The following is a 12,934-nucleotide window of genomic DNA, read 5'->3' as shown; positions in this document are numbered from 1 at the left end:
GGAATCCAATTCACAATGCTGAAAGACTGAAAACTAAAATTGTAGTGTTTCAATGGATTAAATAAAATGCTACCACTTTGCTTGGCATTTAAGCATGCTACAATTCAAATCAGACCAACATTAAAGTTGGACAAGCATTAAAGAAAAGTACTATACACAATCTACCTTGAGGTGGCACTGTGATATCAAATTTGTTCTGACAATACGATGAAATAATAAACAGAAGATGTGAAATGCTGCATCAAAAATGCTGCAGTAGGTGGAAAACTTGCTTGGTGGGACCCAATATAATTTATATGCTGAATTCCGCTCTGGGATACAAGTCTGATCTGTGCAAATAATCTGCAGAACACATCAACATCACAACATACACTCCTACTATTAGTCTGTGCAAAACTTCTTCTGCTTATGCAATTCTGACATGTGGGTCTGCCATAATCTGCAAAGACAATTCAAACTAAAGCAATACTTAAGTTTATAGATCAGTTTAAATGGTAGAAATAAAAAGTATAAATGCAGATAAATAACATCTTGCTTCGTTTGGAGCAAGAACATTTTGTAAATGGAGGCATGAAGGTATCTCAAAATGAAAATGTTACTATCTTCCTTTATTTTGCATTTCTTATTGTGACACTAGGCAGTAGGTTTTACATAACTAGCACACTGACCAATACACTACAACTCTAATATATATTAAACCTCAAAGAGATGCAGGATTCCTCTGCAGAGAGAGGCAACATTTTTTCTTTTTCTAATCTCTAGGCTGGTCAAAAACTAAATTTCAAATGCCTGCTCTTTGTCCAACTCACTGACTTTTTAAAGGGTCCGAAGTGAAAGCAAAACTTTCCGAAACAGGTCACATGTCCAGACAGAGTCTCCCTCGTCCAGACAGAGTCGCTCTGAGGTCAAACCCCTTGCTGGTTTCCTTGAAATTGCCTGTTTTCTGTCCTTATATACAAGTTCAGCTTCCTTTCAAAACATTCACAAATTTCAGCAATTTGCAGGTGTCCAAATGTCCACTGTAAAATCTTTTTCAGTTTTTTTTTAAAAAACACAGAATTCTAAGTTGTTAATACAAAAACCTTGTAATAATGTGCTAAATTTAATAGAGGGTGAAAGTTGCAAGGCTGGTCAAAAGAGCATTGGAATAGTCAAAAATGAAGTGACAAAAGTCATGGATGAGGGGTTTTGCAGCAGATGGTCTGAGGTAGGGATGGTGGTGGATGATGTTATGAAGGTGGAAGTATACAGCCTTTGTGATGGAGAGAATAGGAGGTTGGTACCTGTGGCAAATAGAATGGGCAGGTTACCAACAGTTGACTGAGGAGGAAGACATAATTAGGGGCAAGGACACAGAATTTTTGGTGGGGTCATAGACAATAGCTTCAGTCTTTCCAATGTCACTTCTTGTAAAAACCCTATTAAATTTGTCAACATGGCTTAGACTGGCTACTCTCCAGTTCCACAGCACAATGTGTCAGGTCTGACTCAGGTGGTAACACTCACCCCTCTGAGTCAGAAGGTTGTGGGTTCAAGTCCCACTCCAGAGACCTGAGCACAAAAATCTAGGCTGACACTCCAGTGCAGTACTGAGGGAGTGCTGCACTGTCGAAGATGCCATCTTTTGGATGAGATGTTAAACCGAGACCCCGCCTACCCTCTCAGGTGGATGTAAAAGATCCCGTGACACTATTTCGAAGAGGAGCAGGGGAGTTACCCCGGTGTCCTGGTCAATATTTATCCATCAATCAATATCACAAAAACAGATTACCTGGACATTGCTGTTTGTGGGAGCTTGTTGTGCACAAATTGGCTGCCGCATTTCCTACATTACAAAAGTGACTACATTTCAAAAGTACTTCATTGGCTGTAAAGCGCTTTGAGATGTCCTGAGGTCATGAAACATGCTATATAAATTCAAGTCTTCCATTTTTATTTTCTTTTTTCAACCTTGAGGATTGCAAAATGTTGGCTTAGAGTCTTTATATCAAGACTTCCATCAAAATCTTTGGCTGCATATCAGCTTAGGTTTTGCTAACTTTCTCTAGAGTTATCTGTAACAATTATTCCACATCCTCCTCATATACCTATACATTCTCATTTCCACCATTATTTGTAATACAAATCTTAATATCTCTACTATAACTTCATTGCCAAAATCAGACTATCTCCTTCATCCCTGAACAGCCCTGTCCTCACTTTACTATTTATATGCCTAACAGTCCTGTTGAGTTTCATATCATTAGCTGGCCTTATATTTTATTCTCATTTAATCCTCCAATCTTGCTACTACTCTTCATATCTCTGATAATTATCTTTAGTTTTGTTACTCCTAATTTTTATCACAGCAAGATCGCACAAACAGCAATGAAATAAATGACTAGGGAGAATATAAAATGGTTTTTGTGGTGTATATTTTCGATGCTGCCGGTGACATGCATCTCGAACAATCTCCTGAATGGGCAGATAAAGCCTAAATTTTAGCGTCTCCTCTAAACGTTGGAAACTCAGTACTGTGTGGACAGATTGGACTAGATTTTATATTAAAGTCATGTAATGAGGCTTGAACCAATGACCTTCTGACTCAGAAGCAAGATCGCACTGAACCAAGTCGACATGGGATGGGAGTGGAAGAGGAAGAGAGAGAAAAAATGTCGAGTGCAGAGAGAGAACACGATCGGGAACACAACCAGACGAGAAATCTACAGATGCACAACAGCTTGGATTTTGTGGTGAACAGTGAAGTGATGGCTCTCGCCACTGAACTCAAAGAAAGCTGCCCAGATAAATCTCATGATCTCCGTGGCGTGGATTTAGCCTTTCCCGATTTTAATTTGAATATGACGACAAGTCATGGGTGTCTATAAGTGTCCAGCAACAGTGATGTCATCAGCAGGGTAACTAGCCAATCACATTGAAGAATTCTCAAACAAACCAGGAAGTAAAATACATTGATTATCCTTCACTTTTTATAAATTTTACAGAGCACAAAATAAAGATTAGGACATACACATTAGAGGCTGAAATACCATAAAATATATATTTTTTCAAAGCTTAAAATTTTAAAAACTATGGAATGTTCATCATAATGGGGGAAAAAAAACAGCATTACATAAATAGAAAATTAGTTTTCCAGGGCCAGAAAGGTTCTTCCGCAGTAGTTATGACTTTGTACGGCATTTGGGGGTTTTTAACAGCAAGATTACAGCTTAAAAGCGAAGCTCTTGTCAGTTCAGTGATTTCTAAAGATTGACGTCTGCAGGGACTTCAAAGGCGTACCCTGTGGAGGAGCAGGGAATCGTTGATAGCAACTTCTGAATTTCTGTGTTTAACCGTGCACATGCGGATGCCAGAAGTTGCTGTCAGTTTTGTAGGGTAAGATGGCGAATGCTGACAGTTTCACCGGCATTACAAAATGTGGGCCACAAGGATACAGAGAAAGAGCCATAGACACACAAAATGGATTTGGTCAGTTACAGTCAAAAATAGATGGCATGTGAAAGCATGTCTACTAGATACATCAAAAATAAAATAATGTTTCTCTCAAGTTTCTGGATTTTGCTTTACACTTAATATCAACCTCTGCAGTACTGGACTACCACTGTTGGCAAACATGAAGCATCAATTTAAGTTTAGCTGGATGCCGTCACTTGCCCTCTTTTTCTAGCTTTCCACAAAGAGGGAGAAGGAATACTCAATGACAGAGTGCAGCTACCAAAAGCAACACTCAATGCCTGCTTCCTGCTCAGAAGAAAACACTGCAAGTCCTCGTCCTGGCCAGTGAGACCAAACACTTTAAAACATATATCTTCACTATGGAGGATACAAAAAACATTCTAGTAATAGCTGTAAATCAGGAGGTGGAAGGAAGAGAGGAACTTGGTGAAATTACAATCACCAGGGAAACGGTACTGAGCAAACCGATGGAGCTGTGGACTGACAGGGCCTATGCCTGCAGATGATGTGGCTGAATAGCATCACCAAAATAAAGAAGAGGATAGAGTTTGAAACATTGGAGTATTCTGAAAGAGAAGCTACAGTTGGAGATGTGCCTGCTGCATTGGGACTTATAGGAGTAGAAGAATAACAGAGTATCAGAGAGAAGAAAAGAGGGAGTTGCATTCATGTAGTGCCTTTCATGACCTCAGGAGTGAATCACTCCCGAGTTTGCTTTGAATTTGGAGTTTGGGTATGGAGACCTCTTCCAAACTAGATCATACTTCCTAAATCTAAATCTTTCCACAGTTTGTTGACAATATTATGTCTTGTTCTAGTTATGACGACGACACAGGTCTGCAACTAGTGGATCTCCCATCATACTGCCCATGAATACTAATTTAGTTTCAAATTCTGCATATAAAAAGAGTTTTCTCCTCACCCACTGCAGTTAAATAAACCGCTGTTAATAAAAGAATTTGTACCCCGTGCACAATTATCTCATTAATTCTATAAGTGCAACATATTGTAAATATATAGGTGTATATCTGGTTTTCACAAAATACAATTAAACTAATAAATCTGGCTAATGTTAAAGTAAATTACTTTCAGGCCACTATATTAGCAATGAAAGATTCTAATCCTAAAGGTTCTAATGCTCCAACACTGGAGACAATTAGCTTCTAGCACTCAATGTAATAATTCAAAATAAAATAGATGGAGAAACATTTTTCGAAACATATCAGAAATACAATATATGTATGCATTATATATCAAAAACGATGACTAGCCCTAATGTTTCATAGGCATTGAGCCTGTAGGTGATGCAGTAGGTCACAGTGAGAATAAACTAAAGTTACTGTGGCAGTGTCACTATAATTGACTCCCTATCAGCCAACTGTAACAACCAGTGCTCAGACTTCATAGATTTAATAACTTGACAGAATTTCCATGTAGTCTTGTGCTTCGAAGGATAGCGGCGGGGGAAATCACAGCTGCCCCTTGGCCGAACCGTTACGCAGAAGCGCAAATGGCTAGTATGAGTATTTATCACAGCAGTGGCTGTGTGTTCAATGTGTGCATAACTCAAATCAAAACCTCCTGCCTTCACATACCCAGAAAGGAAATCATATCATCCATTCCTTCTCCCTCCCCATCTCCCAGGCCATTAACTGCAGATTTACACAATTTGGTATTTCATTCAAAGCCATGGCCTCACAATGACATGTTTGTAGTCCAGTTACACCATTTGCCAATATGCTCCAAATGCTGGGGATAAACAGATTCTAAGACAAAGTCAGGTCCCTCATTATGTTCACCACAACCTGATTGAGAGTGTTTCTCAGCTGTGTTATCTGCCTGATGGTTGTGTGTCACCCATTCCTCTGACATCTCACTCCTTACATACACCCTAACAACCTCAGCAGTGGCTCAATCAGCCTCTCAACACCCCTCTCCCCATCATTGAGCATTTTCCTCTTGGACTGGCTGCCCTAAATGAGAATTAATGACAAAACTTGACACTTGTCTCTTGCATTTAAATCCCCTCTCCCTCTCACTTCCTCTCCCCTTCTCTACTATTCCAATGCCCTCCTTCCCTCATTTGGGTTGTTCCTTTCTCTATCTCCTCTACATTTGCTCAACTACTCCCTCTGCCTGTCTCTCCCTCCTTTCTACCTCCCTTTGCTCTGCCCACCCCACTTTCACTCTCACTGCCCCCTTCCACATCTAACTGGTATTAGCACAATAGAGAGGGATGACCTAAGTTCAGCAGACCAGGATGTAAAAGCAGTTTGGGTAGCGATGAGGAATCATAAAGGCAAGAAGTCACTTGTGGGAGTGGTGTACAGGCCACCTAACATTAACCACACTGTGGGACAGGTATAAAGGAAGAAATTATGGCAGCCTGTCAGAAAGGTACAGCGATATTTATGGGGGATTTTAACCTCTATATAGACTGAAAAAATCAGATGGGCAGAGGTATCTAGATGAGGAATACATAGAATGTTTTCCGGATAATTTCTTGGAATAATACGTTCTGGAGCCAGAGAGCAGGCTATACTAGACCTGGTATTGGGCAAAGAGATAGGATTAATTAATGACCTCTTGGTTAAGGCACCCCTAGGTAGCAACGATCATAATATGATTGAATTTTCCATTCAGTTTGAGAGAGAGAGAAGAATGGTTCCAAGAAAAGTATTTTAAAATTAAATAAGGGCAATTATGAGGGTATGAAAGCGGAGCTAGCTGAAGTGATCTGGCAAATCAGGTTAGGGGATAGGTCAATAGAGATGCAGTGGCAGACATTTAAGGGGATATTTCAGAATACACAGAATAGATACATTTCAACGAGAAAGAAAAATTCCAAGGGTAGGAGCCGTCATCAGTGGTTAACTAAAATAGCTAAAGACAGTATCAAACTTAAAAAAAAAGCCCATAATTGTACAAAGGTGGGAGGCAGATCAGAAGATTGGCCAGAATATAAAAAACAGCAAAGAATGACTAAAAGATTGATAAGTAAGGTAAAATTAGAGTACAAGAGAAAGCTAGTTAGAAATATAAAGACAGACAATAAGAGTTTCTATAGATATTTAAAAAAGAAAAACGAGTTAACAAAGTGAGCGTTGGTCCTATAAAGAGGGAGTCTGGGGAATTACTAATGGATAATGAGATGGCAGGTGAACTGAACAGATATTTTGCATCGGTCTTCGCTATTGAGTATACAAGTAACATCCCAGTATTAGCTGTAAGTCAGGAAATAGAAGGGAGGAAGGAACTCTAGAAAATTACAATCACCAGGGAAATGGTACTGAACAAATTGTTGGAGTCCTGATGGACTTCATCCTAGGGGTGTTAAAAGTGGCTAGTGAGATAGTTGATGCATTAATTTTAATTTTCCAAAATTCCCTAGATTCGGGAAAGGTTCCTTTAGATTGGAAAATAGCGAATGCAACTCCTTTATTCAAAAAGGGAGACAGAAAGCAGGAAACCACAGGCCAGTTCGTTTAACATCTGTCTTAGGGAAAATGTTAGAAGCTATTATTAAAGATGTTATAACAGCGCATTTAGAAAAATTCAAGGTAATCAGGCAGCGTCAACATGGTTTTGTGAAAGGGAAATCGTGTTTAACCAATTTATTGGTGTTCTTTGAGGAAGTTACATGTGCTGTGGATAAAGGGGAACTGGTGGATGTATTGTACTTAGATTTCCAGAAGGCATTTGATAAGGTGCCACATCAAAGGTAATTGCAGAAAATAAAAGCTCCTGGTGTAGGGGGTAACATATTGGCATGGATAGAAGATTGGTTAGCTAATAGGAAACAGAGAATAGGCATAAATGGGTAATTTTCTGGTTGGCAAAATGTAACAAGTGGTGTGCCACAGGGATCTGTGCTGGGGCCCCAACTTTTTATAATTTATATTAATGACTTAGAAGGGACTGAAAGCATGGTTTCTAAATTTGCTGATGATACAAAGATAGGTAGGAAAGTAACTTGCGAAGAGGACATCAGGAGCCTACAAAAGGATATAGATAGCTTGAGTGAGTGGGCAAAGACCTGGCAAATGGAGTATAATGTGGGAAAATGTGAAATTGTCCACTTTGGCAGGAAGAATAAAAAAGCATATTATCTAAATGGAGAGAGATTGTAGAGCTCTGAGATGCAGAGGGATCGGAGTGTCCTAGTGCATGAATCACAAAAGGTTAGTTTGCAGGTACAGCATGTAATTAGGAAAGCTAACAGAATGTTACCTTTTATCGCAAGGGGAATTTAATACAAAAGTAGGGAGGTTATGCTTCAGCTATACAGGGCATTGGTGAGACCACATCTGGAGTATTGTGTACTGAACTGGTCTCCTTATTTAAGGGAGGATGTAAATGCGTTGGAGGCAGTACAAAGAAGGTTTACAAGACGAATACCTGGAATGGGTGGGCTGTCTTATGAGGAAAGATTGGACAAGCTAGGCATTCATCTGCTGGAATTTAGAAGAGTAAGAAGCGACTTGATTAAAACATAAGATTCTGAGGGGTCTTGACAGGGTGGATGCGGAAAGGATGTTTCCCCTAGTGGAAGAATCTCGAACTAGGGGTCACTGTTTAAAAATAAGGGGTCGCCCATTTAAGACAGAGATGAGGAGAAATTTTTTCTCTGAGGGTCGTGAGTCTTTGGAACTCTCTTCCTCAAAAGGCAGTGGAAGCAGAGTCTTTGAATATTTTTAAGGCAGAGGTAGATAGATTCTTGATAAGCAAGGGGGTGGAAGGTTATCAGGGGCAGGGGAAATGTGGTTTAATCAGTTCAGCCATGAACTTATTGAATGGCGGAGCAGGCTCGAGGGGTCGAGTGGCCTACTCCTGCTCCTAATTCATATGTTCGTATGTAACTTTTTCCTTCTGCTCCGCCTCCCCTTCCTTTTTCCTTCTCTGTCGCCCTAAATATCCAGGTCATACCTGAATTTTGGTCTTATGACAGAGGGCCTTGAATCGACACTGGGACTATACAAGTGAACAGATTCAAGAAAGGAGGTGAACGAAAATAGTAGATAGAGAAAAACTGGCAAAAAATGGAGGACTGGATTCAAATGTCCACCAAAAGCCATATAAAATTGTTCAAAATGTAATATTTGGTTAAAAAACAAAGACATTGGAAATACAATTTTCTGTTATTTTTGCATTAAATAATCCTAACCCTTGAGAAAGATTTGGTCCTTTATTTTTGTGAACATTACCACAATATTCTCTTGTTTCCCTCTCTGCCTGCCTCCCTCCCTCTTGCCAGGCAAAAAAAAAATGCACCAGCTTCCCTCAGGCAGGAGGGTGGGGTGTCTAATATGCAGAGTCAGGAAGGAACCACTCGGGAAGTTTTCCTCACTTGCTCCCTCAAACAATCTGCCATGCTTTTAACAAGGTGGTGTAAATACAAATAAGTAAAGGTTTGTAGTGCTGTTATTTCTCGAAATGTTCCTTAACTCATATCCTGTAAAATAAATTATCTTCTGCCATGAAATATTTGCTATTTAAAAACCTTAACTGCAGAATTTAGTACCTACTTGTCTATGTCTATGCCAAGAGGGTTTGCTGGACGCAGAGACAAGGGAGAAATCCCTTTATTCCTATCAGTGCGCATGTCGTAATAGTTCATTTCTTCAATCCAGACAGCTGACTGATCCAGGATACCTGTAGGAAAACAAAAATGTACAACAAGTATTAAGGTACTGTATTAAAAACACAGATAGGGGTGAGTGCATTTCAACAGTCACTGTCTTTTGAAGAGATTTTCAAGAATGGCTTCAGGGATGAGGGACTTGAATTATGTGGAGAGACTGGGGAAGCTGGGTTGTTCTCCTTAGAGAAGGTTAAGAGATTTGATCGAGTTGTTCACAATTATGTACAGTTTTGATTGAGTTAATGAGGGAAAACTGTTTCTAGAGGCAGAAGGGTTGTTAACCAAAGGACACAGATTTCAAGTGATTAGCAAAAGACCAGAGGCAACTTGAGGAAATGTTTTTTATGCAGCGAGCTGTTGTGATCCAGAATGCAATGCCTGAAAGAGTGGCGTTAGCAGATTCAATACGAACTTTCAAAAGGGAACTTGATAAATACTTGAAGGAAAAAATACAGGGCTATGGGGAAAAATTAAGGGAGTGGGACTAATTGGCTCTACCAAAGACCACAGGTACAATGGGCCAAATGGCCCTTTCAGTGGTGTATCATGTTATGATTGTATGATCTAACAACTTATACACAAGTACCTCCCTATAGTAAAAGTTGGGGTGATGGGGTGGTGAGGAAGGAAAAATCAAAGAGGAAGGTCTCTGACAGGATGGAAGGCAACAGTGTTTAAATAGAAGGGATGATGGTGCAAGGCAAAAGGGGGTGATAATAGGACAAGTCAAGAAACAAAGGATGGGTCCAAAGGAGGTATAAGTGGTTACAGCAAATAGCAGAGGGGGAGCAAAACATAAAATCTGGCAAAGAGAAGGCTCCTGTGACCTGGGAATGTGCCAAAGAAAGGTGGGTCTGGACCAACCCACTGGTCGTTTAGTGATAGGGGCCATCTACACCGCAAGCACCAGCCCACACCTTCTCCACTCCCAGTGGCTCTGGTGCAGCCATCCTCCATTACCAGCACGTAGTGTACAATAAAAAGGGAGCAGTGGTTAAAATCTGAAATTACTAAACACAGTTTTATTACATTTGAAAGTCAATCTGGGGTGACACTTTTCCAAAAATGTTTTTTGTGATACTAACATGACAAGGTTATAATGTCAAAACATGTCCCTCAGTTAAAATAAGAGAAGCTACACGTTTGGTGATTAAAATTGAGCAATTACATCCTCCAGTTGCTTCTTCTCTCTGCAAGTCAGTGCCTTGTACTCAGGCATGTTTCCACAGGTGGCAATGACCTTATGGAATCTCACCAAGTAGTTGCTTTTCATATGTGAATACAGACAAGTGTTAACAGGCTGTTCAATCATAAGGATATGGAAGCCAAACTGAATACTGTTCTTACTCAATATGCATCTGCAGCATAGGGTCACAGGACAGGAATGCCAACCCCAGCCAACTTTCAACCTCTCTAGCTTTGGGTTACTAAAAGACGTTGTAACACACCTAACACAACCCTGAAATCAGCTAACTCAGTACAGATATAACAAAATCTCAGACCTCACTGGTCCAAGCCATTGGAGGAAGCTGCAACAATATTGCATCTTTAAATTCTTGTGTTAATTCATGACTCAACCTTTACTAAAATCTAATTTTATATACAACGTAAACAGTACATTCCTGTCAAGGGTATAAATGATGTCCCACCATTTGTATACACTTATTAGGAGTCCTTATAAAGCATACTGTGGTACAAAAGCTAATTTGGAAAATAATCTGTTTTGTATCTACAATGGGACAGTTTGGGACTTCTTAACCCATTAGCACCACTGTGCCACTTTGATACAAAGCACCAAAAAGAACAAGATAATTTTCTGTAACTTAAACACAGAGTATTTTATAAATATACAAATACACAGAAATCTACAGCAACCTTATATGAAGATGTGCACTTGTCAAGGCGAAAAAGATCTTTCTGTTGTCAAAACTAAGAATCTTATCAATAAAAGCAAAATAAAAGCAAAATACTGCGGATGCTGGAAATCTGAAATAAAAACAAGAAATGCTGGAATCACTCAGCAGGTCTGGCAGCATCTGTGGAAAGAGAAGCAGAGTTAATGTTTCGGGTCAGTGACCCTTCATCGGAACTGACAAATATTAGAAAAGTCACAGGTTATAAGCAAGTGAGGTGGGGGTGGGGCAAGAGATAACAAAGGAGGTCTAGATTGGACCAGGCCACATAGCTGACCAAGAATCTTATCAATGTTGATACAAATTGTAAGTGAAGAAAACATCAACCATAATATCCTTGGCAGAAATCATCCTTGGAAAAAGGGGATTTCGTTTTTAAACATGGAAGTAGAAGAGACTTAAAAATAATTTACCTATTTTCTCTTGTTTCATCAGTCTAAAAGAGACAGTTGAAGTTCCTCTGCCTCCTGATTTAGTGGTAACAATGATGCTTCCCTTATCATCTTTTGCTGGCCCAACTCGACAGACTATTTTACTTGCAGACATCCATTCTGCGGTCAGCAAACAGTTGTGTCCACAAATCGTTAGGCCTTAAATAAAAGAGACAGATCGTGAGCCTTTCATTTCAAAATATTGCTAAAACTTATAATTTGATGAATTACATACACACAGCAAGATATGCAAGGAGATATGAGGCAGTAATTCAGTCCAGCAGTTCAGAGAGCATCATAAAGATGGAGTGTTTTGTAATCATCTGAATCCAAAAATCATGTGACAAGCTTTACTGCCATCTCACATATACATACTTGTAAAAGCTTTTTAAAAAAAAGATAAGTTAGTTAAATATTAAGACATAATGGGCACAGTTTTAAGGGTTGAGGTCACATGATATGAGAAATTGTTTACTAGAAATTGCAACCCTGAACCTCAAATGTACACATCACCTATCACTAGACCAGTCCTATACAAATACAACATAATTTTATTTTTCCATAATGATTTATTATTGACAATGTGGTGGGACAGAAAGATGGAGCTGCAGCATACTTCCTGTAAAATGACAGGATAGAGTTTGTATCTACAATTCTCCATTCACTGAGTCCCTGAGTACACAGGGAGAGAAGAGGAGGAAAAATTGAAGGTGGTCATTCCAGGCTATTCTGGCAGACAATTTATCAACCTTAGCGAGTCATGTTAGAAGGGTTGAAGCAAGTTGGTCCCTCACTTGGCTGCGAATGGTTCAATGAGCTCAACAAAGGGACACAGGAGAGATGAAAAAACTTTTTCAAAAAAGTAAAATAAAATTCATGGAGGCTTTAGTATGTGCAACACATGCCAGGTAAAAGCTGATAGCACGCTCACATCTGGTATCCTACAGTTTGTATACGTCTATCTACTCCAGCACATGCATCCTGTACAATAGCTAAGTTTTACAGCAAGCATTACAGATAAGCAACATGTAAAAGGCATAACAATCTGTGCTTCTAATAGGCTTATTAGATAAGTTCACTAAGGTAATAAAGATATCTGCTACATACATATCATTCAACCAATTATTCAATAGGTAGGAGCAATTAGACATTGTGAAACTAATCACTGATGGATATAGTTCTAGGAAACGGTGAAATTCATAGTAACAATGATACTTGTTCTCACCCTGTCCAATTGAATCCATCAGTTCATGTTATTATAGCACATTCCTTTGAACGTTTGGTACAGGTAAATGATTTGAATTTGTAAATATAGGTGTTCTGCACTGTTTACATATTTGAGGTAGCAACCCATTTATCCGGTTATTAGATCAAGGAGATATCTTGCATGTATGCACTCTTCTCCCAGTGAAAATGAGTCAGTCATCATCCTTCTGAGGACAATTTGTATTGGTGCCTGTTGTGTCTGTCAGTCTAACTGCTTTTTGGTTGCA

General features: G+C 39.3%; 1 protein-coding gene across 2 annotated transcripts in view; it reads right to left on the bottom strand.

Annotated features, from left to right (window-relative positions):
• exoc2 (exocyst complex component 2) overlaps positions 1 to 12,934 on the bottom strand; it is a 332,668-nt gene that overhangs the window by 254,194 nt on the left and 65,540 nt on the right. For both annotated transcript variants that reach the window (XM_068055321.1, XM_068055329.1), the window contains exons 3-4: positions 11,424 to 11,600; positions 8,982 to 9,108 (exon numbers count right to left, since the gene is read on the bottom strand). In XM_068055321.1, the coding sequence (XP_067911422.1) occupies positions 8,982 to 9,108; positions 11,424 to 11,600 (304 nt within the window). The remainder of the gene's footprint in view (positions 1 to 8,981; positions 9,109 to 11,423; positions 11,601 to 12,934) is intronic.

Source organism: Heterodontus francisci, chromosome 2 (assembly GCF_036365525.1).
Source record: "Heterodontus francisci isolate sHetFra1 chromosome 2, sHetFra1.hap1, whole genome shotgun sequence".
Classification (NCBI taxonomy): Eukaryota; Metazoa; Chordata; class Chondrichthyes; order Heterodontiformes; family Heterodontidae; genus Heterodontus; species Heterodontus francisci.
Note: the sequence above shows the minus strand (reverse complement) of the source record. Positions and strands in the feature narration are given on the sequence as shown.